Source organism: Canis lupus, chromosome 28 (assembly GCF_011100685.1).
Source record: "Canis lupus familiaris isolate Mischka breed German Shepherd chromosome 28, alternate assembly UU_Cfam_GSD_1.0, whole genome shotgun sequence".
Lineage (NCBI taxonomy): Eukaryota > Metazoa > Chordata > Mammalia > Carnivora > Canidae > Canis > Canis lupus.
This window is the reverse complement of record NC_049249.1, coordinates 9,662,513-9,674,077: the sequence shown is the minus strand read 5'-3', so window position 1 is coordinate 9,674,077 and position 11,565 is coordinate 9,662,513. Positions and strand designations below refer to the sequence as shown.

The 11,565-nt window shown below is 39.0% G+C and overlaps 1 protein-coding gene and 1 long non-coding RNA gene across 34 annotated transcripts in view; one reads left to right on the top strand and one right to left on the bottom strand.

Annotated features, from left to right (window-relative positions):
• The first annotated feature begins 113 nt into the window (after positions 1-113).
• Positions 114-947, top strand: LOC111093059. The gene is made up of 2 exons (XR_005380261.1): positions 114-479; positions 575-947. It is a non-coding gene; the product is annotated as an uncharacterized LOC111093059 (long non-coding RNA).
• Positions 948-10,765: 9,818 nt separating this feature from the next.
• Positions 10,766-11,565, bottom strand: part of CC2D2B (coiled-coil and C2 domain containing 2B) — a 108,200-nt gene continuing 107,400 nt past the window's right edge. For all 33 annotated transcript variants that reach the window (XM_038578316.1, XM_038578300.1, XM_038578296.1 and 30 more), the window contains one exon: positions 10,766-11,033. In XM_038578316.1, coding sequence (XP_038434244.1) covers positions 10,845-11,033 — 189 coding nt within the window. In that variant the 3' untranslated portion in view covers positions 10,766-10,844. The remainder of the gene's footprint in view (positions 11,034-11,565) is intronic.

Below are 11,565 nucleotides of genomic sequence, written 5' to 3'. Positions count from 1 at the left end.
ACAGCGGGGTCACCCCGCGCCGTCCAATCGGCGGCCGGGCCGGGCCCAGGTGCGGCGGCGGCGGCGGCGGCGGCGGCGGCGGCGGCTCGGCGGCCCCGGCCCGGCCCCGCAGGACCCCGCAGGACCCCGCAGGACCCCGCAGGACCCGGTGCCCCGCGGCCCCCGACGGCTCGGCCGCTCCGCACGCGGGAGCCGGCCCGAGGAGGGCGCCGCAGAAGATCCGACGTGGATGGTCATTCCAGGGACCAATCTGCTCCTGCCGCTCACCTGCTGAGAACCCTGGCTGGCCCCGATGCCCGCGGAGGAAAGTTCTGAAGCCGCAGCTTGGCCCTTAAACCCTTTACAGTGTGGATTCAGTCTCTGCTTTGTCTCGCATCCCGACAGCCGCCTCTACATCCTAGGAGCTGCTCCCTGGGATTATTATTCCCTCCATAAATGCTTGAGCCGTTAGCGAAGCTCCTAAAAGCTTTGCTTTCTCGGTAAATTTTGCTGTCTCTGAATTCCACCTCAAAACCTATTCCTACTTCTAGAAACGTAATTTTTCATTACCCCCTACTTATTTCCTTTGCTTTAGAGATAACCAAGGGCTTTGAAGAGACTTGAGATTACCTTTAGCAACCTCGTTTGTGAAATCCAAAGTGGATGCAATTAGCCATCTGTGGTCTTAAATTAGGAAACTGCAAAACTATGGGAACACTACATCATCAAGTAAGATGACCTGGAATACGATTCGCAGAAACCTCATCGCTTGTATTTTAACCTCTCGGTGGAATATCACAACAGAAGTGTATGGTCAACCCAGGACACTGATGCTCACTTTTCTGAGAATGTAGATCAACCTCTTTTATTAACAAATGAATCATGGAAACTTCCTCCTTTTCCTTAGAATTCTTTGTCCCCCAAAGAGGCATGATAAAGAGCTACTATAAAGTGATGAATGTATGTTACATAAGTTAGTCTTATTTATCACAATCACATCTTGGTATATTTGAAGAACAGCTGCAGATGTGTGAGGAGGCAATGCTTATGACCAGGAGAGCAGGGCTACAGGAACTAATGGCAAGAGAAGGAAAAGTCAGAAGCAGAGGTCGGCAGAACCCAGCCTAGCCCAGCACTGTCAGGGAGAGGCTTCTCACACCTATCTCAGTTGCAGGGTTTCCTTGGAGAGGAGATGAACACATCAGGCTAAAAGCTCCATGCCATTTATGATGATCTTTAAATAGTACCTACCTCCTCAGGTTCTAACTCATGTGCACTAAGCAACTTTATGACAATAATTTGGCATCCCAATAACTTAAATGTGCAGGGTCTAGTTAAGAACCCTTTCAGAAAAATAGGTCACAGACTATAATCATCAGTGTAATGAGTAGGTTGTCTCTCATGGTTTACTTTAAGGATATTCACTGGAAGATATTTGTTCACAAACAGTTCTCAGATTTTCTGGATTTTCCTCCTATGGTGAAAGGACCTTAATGTTCATTCATTTTATAGATTTGTGTGCATATATACACACATGTATGTGTATGTATTACATATATATTATATACACACAAATTTGCCCTAGTGTGTCTTAGATTATAAATCCCTAAAGTGTAAAACTCAGGCTTATTATGATTTCCTCATTAATTCCTTTGAGGCAAGCTGGACACAATTAGGTACTTACTTAATTACTAAATGATGTCTGGTTTCATAGTTTATATTCTAATGGGGAGAGAGAAATACAATAAGTGAGCAACAAGTCACATGGTGACAAGTGCTGTAAAGAAAAACAGAAATAGAGAATAGAGTGACAATGAGCAGACAGTTTGATGATAAGGTGAGGTGTGCAAAGGCCTGAGGGAAGTGAAGGAGCATGCAGATAGCTGATGGCTGAGTGTTCCAGGCAGAGGGAACAGCAAATTCAAAGGCCCTAAGGAGAAGGCATATTTGAAATGAATATGGAAGTCAGTGTCTGCCTGGAATGAAGAGTTAGGAAACACTTGGAAGTCTTGGAAGCAGCAACCAGCAAAGACATGAAAGGATAGAAGTTAAAAAAAAAAAAAAAAAAATGAACTACACAATGAGCAGAGTAAGGAAACTTGCAAGGGGTCCATTGTGCCTGCTGCATAAGGCACAAAATGGATTGGCAAAAGATGAGGGTTAGGACCAGATTCTCTGGAAAGCTTTTAAAACTCAAACTTTAGGCAGTGAAAAGCAACTGATGATAAGTTGAGGATTTTTTTTTTTCTTAATGAATGCATGCAAAAGGTAAAACAGTCAAACAGAAAAGTGTACACAGTGACTAGCAAATCTCCTCTCTTACTTAATCTCAGTTCTTCCTCCAGGCAGCATTAATACCATTTTCTTTTGTACCCTTCCAGGAATATCCAGGTACTTATAACCATGCATATACATAATACATGCCCCATTTTGTGCACAAATAATCACACTTTACACTCTGTTGTGTACCTAGCTTTAGCATACAATATATTCTGATGAACATTCAATAACAGAACATCCAGGATTCCTTTCTTTTTTTTTTTTTTTTTTTTTTTCAGGATTCCTTTCCATGGCTACATTGTATTCTACTGGATGCAAAGGACTGGGCCAGAAGCCCTGACTCTGGTTCTGGATCTTGATTTATTGCTTCCAAGTAGAGTGCTGGTATTTTATCTCCTCTGAGACTCAGGTTGCTATCTATAAAGTAAACTAGATGATGGCTCAGATTGCTTCTGACTTTAACTAATTTTAGGTTCTTTGCTCTTGCCACACACATGACAAAGTCTTCTGTAGGGAAAGAGACCCAACACTCACAATAAAAGTCTGGTCATTACCCAGTTTTAAAGGTTTTAAATTTCAAGTGTATCCTGGCAATTCATGTATATACACCCATTAAGAAGTCAAATGTTTCTAAAAGGCATATAATGGAAAGTAGCCATTCCTTATTCTAATCCCTCCCTACTCCCAAATCCCATTCCAAAAGGTAACCACTTTGATCTCTTTTAGCTATTTCTCATGGTGTTTGCTATCATCTTTCAAGCTGTCATGTTTATGATTTCAATTTGTCATTTTTAGATATATTTACATGTTGTCTTGGAAAATGAAGATTTAGATGCTATACATTACCTTTCACACACACATTTCCTCCTTCCTCCATCTCCCCAATATATAATTTTATTTAAAGATTTTATTTGCCAGAGAGAGAGAAAGAGAGAGCACAAGCAGGGGGAAGTGGCAGGCAGAGGGAGAGAGAGAAGCAGGCTCTGCACCAAGCAGGGACTCTGATGTGGGACTCAATCCCAGGATTCTGGGATCATGACCTGAGCCAAAGGAAGATGCCCAACCAACTGAGCCACCCAGACACCTCTCCCCAGTATATAAGTTTAACACATTTTGTTACATCCACTTTCAGTTGTTTTCATTGTAATGACTACACAAATATTGTTCACTGTTGAGCCACATGGTGTCCTATAATAAGGTTTCCCTTTTTGTTTTTCTGGATTTTTTTTCTTAGCTTTTTCAAGCCTGAATTGTAAATTTTCTATATCCTCCAATAGCTCTGTAAAATGTTTCCATTCAGCTTTCAAAACAGTCAACCTTCAGATAATTTATTAGTTTCATCTTTCTGCTCTTGATTTATCCTTCTGGAACCATCTACTCTGATGCTCCAGATCCAATATTTGGGGGGGTTCTCTCAAGAGTTCTCTCTGCCTACCTATGCTGGATTAGATTCCTCTTCCCAGAATCTCATGTCTTTCTTTTCCTTGGTTTACATAGCCCAGTAGCTTACTGAGAAAGGGTACCTGAGGGCCAATCTTTGAGACCTAGTATGTCTGAAAATATCCTTAATCTCCCTTCATTCTTGATTCTTTGCCTAGATATGAAACTCTAACGTGGAAACCACTTCCCTGCATAATTTTGAATTTATGCTCTAATTAGTGCCTTCTAGCCCTCTCATTTTCTGCTAAGGGGATAGGAAGATGGTGTTAAGACTGGCTGATAATGTTTTAGAGGCTACATGGAAAAGCAGCCTAGAAGACCGTCCTCACCAGACAGTAAACAGACTTTCACATGATTTCTCTGTTCTCAGTAGCACCCTTGTTTCTTTCCCCACAGTCCAACCTCTTTAGAATATAAGCTTTCAGACTTCTAGTGTTGGTAAGTAGAGTTGCCTGGCTACAAAGGCTGAGGAGGGAGATCTTATTATAGCTTAGTCATTCCTTTTAAAGACTTTTAAATCTGAATTCCAGGGGATCCCTGGGTGGCTCAGCGGTTTGGCGCCTGCCTTTGGTCCAGGGTGTGATCCTGGAGTCCTGGAATCAAGTCCCGCATTGGGCTCCTAGCATGGAGCCTGCTTCTCCTTCTGCCTGTGTCTCTGCCTCTCTCTCTCTCTCTCTCTCTCATGAATGAATAAATAAAATTTTTAAAAAAATAAATCTGAATTCCTTACCATGACTGATGTGATCTGATCTTTGTCTACCTCTCCAACTTTATGTGCCTCTACTGTGCCTTCCCTGTGTTAAGTTTCTTTCTGGACTCAAGGCCTTTGTGATTGCAGTTTTCTCTGCCTGATACACTTTTGCTATAGGTTGGCACTACTGGCTTCCTCTCATCTGTGGAAGCTACAGATGCCTACCCAATAAGCCACCCTCCCCTTCTTCCTTACCAACAGAACACTGATTTTACTGGGACAGCAAAATCTCATTTACAATCCTCCTATTTTTAATTCACTTCATCTCCATACCACTCCCTCCATCTTTAAAGTGTCACAGATCCTAGGACAGTTGGGTGGCTCAGTTAAGTGACTGACTGCAGCTCCAGTCAGGGTCCTAGGATCAAGCCCATGTTGGGCTCCCTGCTCAGTGGGGAGTCTGCTTCTCCCTCTGCCCCTCTCCTTGCTTGTGCTGTCTCTCAAATAAATAAATAAATAAATAAATAAATAAATAAATAAATAAATATTTTTTTAAAGTATCGGAATTTTCTGATGTTCACTTTGAAAAGTCCCAACATCCCTAAATTTATAGGCACTTTATTTTCAGCTTTCTCTGGTCTGGAAAGTTGGTTATTATGAGTCTATCTAGTTTCTAAGCTTTTATTTTATTTACTCTTGTGGTCCACTTGAGAGGGAGTAGAATAAATTCTGTGTTCAATCTGCTATCTTTAACTTGAAATTGAATTATTTCCAGTAAAAGTCTTACATTTCGTTCTTTATTTTGATATTTCAAAAGTATATTTCATAACTACAGCTCTGTTGGTTCTACCTCCAAAATATATCTTGAATTGGTTTACTATTCTATTAGGTTTCCCAAGACTGCCATAACAAATTACTGGAAACTGAGTGGCTTAAAACAACAGAAATTCATTCTCTCACTGTTCTGGAAGCTAGAAGTCTGAAATAAAGTTGTCAGCAGGCTCCTCTGAAAGCCCTAGGAAAGAATCCTTCCTTGCCTCTTCCTAGATTGTGGTGGTACCTGGCAATCCTTGGTGTTCCCCACCTTGTAACTATATCATTCCAATCTCTACCTTCCTCTTTATGGGTCCTAGTAATCATTGGATTTAGGGCCCATCCTAAATCAGGATGACCTCATCTTAACATATCTTTATGTATATATATATGTATATATATATACATATATATACATAAAGGATAATATATATATATATACACACACACACACACACATAAAGGATAAAGAAATCTATATGGTGACAGTAGACTGTGAAAAGTTAAGTATGTTTAGTACAATCCTAGAGAATTCTTTAAAAATATACAATAAAGATATAGCAAAAAGATATGTAAATTAAGATGAAATACTAAGAAATGTTCAAATAATCTAATAAAGTAGCAAAGAAAAAACAGTGGGGGGAAAAAACAGGAAAAATGGAATACAAATAATAAAATGGTAGACCTAAGTCCAAACATAATGACATTAAGTGTAAATGGTCTAAATATGCCAATTAAAAAAAGAGATTGTCAGAGGTTTTTGTAAAAAAATAACCCAACTATATGCTATCTATAAAAAATTCACTTCAACTATAATTATAGATACGTTAAAAATGAAAAAATGAAAAAATATGTATATGCCAAGTAAACTCGAATCCAAGGAAAGCTGAATAGCTATATAAACATCAGACAAAATAGACTTTAGAGCAAAGAAAATTACTAGGGATAAAGAGGGACGTTGCACAATGATAAAAGAGTTAAATAACCAAGAAGAAATAAATTCTAAATGTATGTGCATTTAACAGAGCTTCAAAATACATGAAGCAAAACCTGACAGAACTCAAAGAAACATTGGACAAAGCCATAATTACAGTTGGCAACTTCACTTCTCTCAGTAACTGACTAAGTAGACAGAAAAACAGCAAGGATATAGAAAAACTAAAAAACACTTTTATCAACTACATCAAAAGATATTCAATAAGAGAATAATATAACCCTAATACATTCACAACAAAGGCTACCACATACTACACAACTCCAGGGGTCCTTGCACATAAATAATGAATTGTGTGATGCATAAATTGCTTAAGTGTATGTAGCAGTTCTGCCCACACTTTAGAATACTATGGATCCTTTAAGAAATAGGAATTAAAAATTTTTTTAAGATTATTTATTTATTTATTAATGACAGAGAGAGAGAGAGAGAGAGGGAGGCAGAGACATAGGCAGAGGGAGAATCAGGCTCTCTGTGTGGAGCCCAATGTGGGACTTGATCCCAGGATCCCCGGGATCACAGCCTGAGTTGAAGACAGACGCTCAGCCACTGGGCCACCCAGATGTCCCAAGAAATAGGAATTAGTTCACTGGGAGGTATTTCTACTATTTTTGAAGGAGAAAAGCAACATACAGAAAAGCATACATAATATGGTCCCATTTTATAAAACAAACAAATATATATATATACACAAATATATATATATACACACATACATGTATATATATGTGTATATTTGAAAATGATAGTAAGTGGAAGGATCATACTTGGTTAGTGGACAGGCAAGTGAAGTGAATAAGATGGATGGAGGAGAGAGAACGGTGGGATAGGTACCCAAGCAAAAAAGAAAAAGAAAAGAGAAAAAATGAGTCACACTTTAAAAACATGATATTTATGCAATTACATAAAATAATTAGTATCTGTAGAAGTAATTTTTAAAGTAGTCTTAAATTTGAAAAAGAAAAATATCTTACTCCAACACCTTTTGGAGATTTGCTCTTGTACATGAAATAAAATCTGAATTCCTTACCATGACGGATGTGATCTGATCTTTGCCTCTCCAACTTTATGTGCCTCTACTGTGCCTTCCCTGTGTAAGTTTCTCTCTGGACTCAAGGCCTTTGCGATTGCAGTTTTCTCTGCCTGATATGCTTTTGCTATAGGTTGGCACTATTGGCTTCCTCTCATCTGTGGAAGCCACATATGCCTACCCAATAAGCCACCCTCCCCTTCTTCCTTACAATAGAACACTGATTTTACTGGGACAGCAAAATCTCATTTACAGTACTTGACCTCCAAGCTTCCCCTGTAGCTAGGGTGATAATTCTGGTCGATGGGATATAAGTGAAAGTTACTAGGGATGGCCTCCTGGGAAGCTTTTTAAAAGAGTTACACCAGCTGCGTCCTTGACCTCCGCCTTCTCTTTCTGCATTTTCTTACCATGGAAACGGATGTGAAGCTAAAACAAAGGTTCTTTAGGTTTGGTCCCCAGACCAGCAGTCCCAGTATCACCTGGGAACTTGTTGTGAATGCAAATTGCTGGGCTCTACCCCAAATCTTCTGAATCAGCAACTCTGAGGGCTGAGGGTTAAGGCTCAGCAATCTGTGTCAACTGCTGTTCAGGTGAGGCTTAAGCATGCTGAAGTTTGAAAGCTATGGAGCTAATGGACAGAAGCCTCCGTAGAGATACCAAGAAGATGAAGGCTAGTACACCTCTGACATCACAGATCAACTATATCAGACTTAGACTGCTTCCTCTAGACTTGGCAGTTATGTGGAAAAAGTAATTTCTATTTGGTTAAAGCTACCGTGATTAGGTATCTAATCCTAATGCTGTTCCATGCAACTGAATTGTTGTTCCATGCAACTGAATAAAATTCCAGTTGATAAGTCATTTTCCAAATCTTGGCTCTAACACTGTCTCTTTAGAGAGGACTTAACTACTCTGCTTATTCCCTCCAACCCCACCAATGTCCTTCCCTATTGTGCCATCCTGTTTATTTACTTTATAGCACTCAGTACACACTGATATTATCTCACTTACTTTTTTTTTTTTCTTATGGTGCATTTCCCCTGAAGAATATAAGCTTCAGAGGGGAGACCTTTGTCTTTTTGCTGCTGTACTCTAGCACATACCGAAGTGTCTGATACATAATGGATGCCCCATTTATATTTGTGGAATGATTTAAAGAACTTTAAAATTAGATGTTACATTTAAAATCATGTATTTTTAAGAACTACCCTATGATTCAGCAGTTGCACTACTGGGTATTTACCCAAAGAATACAAAAATACTAATTCAAAGGGATACATGCACCTCTATGTCTATAGCAGCATTATTTACAATAGCCAAGATATGGAAGCAGCCCAAATGTCCACTGACTGATGAATGGATAAAGAAGATGTGGTAGATAGATATATTACATACTGGAATATTTATTATTCAGCCACAAAAAGGAATGAAATCTTGCCATTTGTAACAATATAGATGGAGCTAGAGAGTATAATGCCAAGTGAAATAAGTAGAGAAAGACAAATACCATATGATTTCATTCTTTTTTTTTTTAAGGAAAAAAACAAAAATAACAAAAAGGAGGGAGGGAGAATGAGAGAGTGAGAAAGTGAGAGAGCGAGAGAGAAGCCAAGAAACAGACTCTTAACTATAGAGAACAAACTTACAGTTACCAGAGGGAAGGTAAGTGGGAGGATGGGTTAAATAGGTGACAGGAATTAAAGAGGGCACTTCTCATGATGAGCACAGGGTGATGGATGGAACCACTGAATCACTCTATTATATACCTGAAACTAACAATATAACACTGTATGTTAACTGGAATTAAAAACTTAAAAATAAAATCATGTATCTTTAAAGTAGACAAATGAAAAAAAAATGATTACAGACAATTTCAAAAATTTTAAGGGAAAAATTTTCGTTGAGAAATCCAGACACCTGTAAGAAAAAGAAAGGGATATGATACAGAAGGGTCCTCTATGCTTGCCTATGAACACTTTCTACCTTACTCTCAAGTGGCCTATCAATTTGAAAACCATAAACAACTGGCAAAATAGGTAAATGTTGAAGGTGTCACAGAAATAAATTGCATGAGTTCAGTATTTTTTTGGTAACCTTGTTTTTCCATTGACGTTTTATGCTACCCCAATCATTGCGGGAGACTTGTTAATAACAAAACTTCCTTTAGCATTTAAACACAAACATTCAAATAAGAACAAGAATTCTAATCAATTTTTGTATGCATGCCAGAGAAACACACACAATTAGGTTTTATCCTTGGAGAGAAAGCACTCTCTTCACCTACATTACTACGATTTTATTTCACTCTTCTAGTAATCTCAAGTTGGGTCCAAGACTAACATCATTGCAAATAAATGAGATCTTCTCTGGTAGCCCATGCAGGCACATTGCAGGACAGAATTCAGACTGAGGATTCCCCGGGGATAAACCTGGGATCTCTGCTTGTGAAAGTGACCCAAGAGGCTCCAGCACACCTGCACTGTGATAGGTGAATTTTCTTTCTCCTGTTTTTACCTCATATAAAAGTGCTCTCATCAACCTTTGGAAATCTGTATCCTTTGGTTTTTCAAAAATAAGTTGTTCTGTGCCATTTAAGTAAAGTGTATAAATATCTTTTTCAATGAAGCGTACAACACTTAAATAAAAGGAAAGGGCAGCGCTTCTGACTCAACATCCCTATCCACTCTCTCTTGAGGCTCCTAGGATCTAGATAGGCCTCTTTGGAGCAACCACTGGGATAGGAAAGCTGCAGAAAAGTGCTAGAGGCAGATTGCTCACAAAAGGAAAAAGAAGTCTGGAGATTTGATAAGACCATTTTCTCTCTTTCTCATAGAATCAGCAAAGTGTATCAGACAGAGTTTCTTAGGAGGCCCTTCCAAATACTTGGAGCTGAAAGAATTTCAGGTCAGTAGCAACCCAAGTGAAAACTTTTAGGAAGCCCCCAGAAACTGGCCTCAGCCTTTAGCCAAACCTGGAAGATTTTCCTTTTACTCTACAAGAGTGCAATAATCTTTTATCTTATAAGAGGCAATGACCTCAAGTTTGTACTTAAATAACTTCTACCTGGAATGGCATCAGAACCAGCATCAAATGGGCCATGCTCACTTTGGTAATGAAAACATTCTGTAAGGCTGGGGGCTCACTCTTAATAGGTCATTAGAATTATCTGGAGATCTTGTTTACCATAATGTGGGTTCTGAAGCTCCACTCCCAGAAGTTGGATTTAGTAGGTCTTAGGGGGATGTTAGAATCTGCATTTTCAACAAGGCTCCCCAGGTGATTTGATGGAGGTGGTATGAAGCCTACAATTTGAGTAATCCTGGCTTCAAAGGGAGGGGCCAGAATTGCTTCTTTCCCATAATAAAGACCTACTGTAGAGAGTGAACCAAGGCTACTAGACTACCCAAAGCATTCTCCTTGAAGAGGTCCCTGATGGGGAAATCATCTATACTCATTCTCAAAGGTTCAGAGAGTGAGTCTGCATGGTGCCCAACTCTATAAAAGAACCAAAACTTGGGTTCATACTTGGCTGGACTTACGGATAAGTAGCAAAATCCTAGGGTACCAGAAAAGTCTTGAGCACTTTTTTTTTTTTCCTTTTCCCTTCTTCCTTTTTACTGATATCGAGCTAAGGAAGCCAAATAGACCCACACAGATAATATGTTGTTTGGGTATGGGTGAATGTATACAGCTAGAGCAAATTCTGTCTGGGGAAATTCAGAAGAATGAATTCCAGTTTGATACACAGCATCAATAATTGACTCTACATCAGTGTATGGCATCTGGATAGGAAATCCTGTGACCTAGAAAAAAGACAGAATAACGTGTAAACCCATGATACAATTATGTAGGTAATCAAGAATCACTGTATACAAAAATATTACAGAAGCCTCAGAAAATGGTAGGCAAAAAATAATAAGTTATTTTTATAGGTGCTTATGATGTTCTAGGAACAGTACTAAATGCTTCACACACACATTTAATTCTCAAACAACCTTATGAAGTAAGTTCTACTATAATCCCCACTTTCCAGAGAGAGAGAAGAACAGAGCCAGAACTGATAACAGAGCATGCACCCTCCATATTCCACATACTTGCACCCTTTCTAGAATAGCAAACTGACAATGAAAAAAATTACTTGGTCCTAAAATGAGGTATCTAAATGAGCATTATGGAAGAATTCATTTCACATTGATTTGGTTCATATTTCTTAAGTGACAACCATATGACAGGATTAAAGGATTATGGCACATGGTTGTATGTAACATTATCTATTTAATAATACACAATCATAAACCTCTTTCAAGCCTTAGACTACTTATTTCAGGGTGCTTT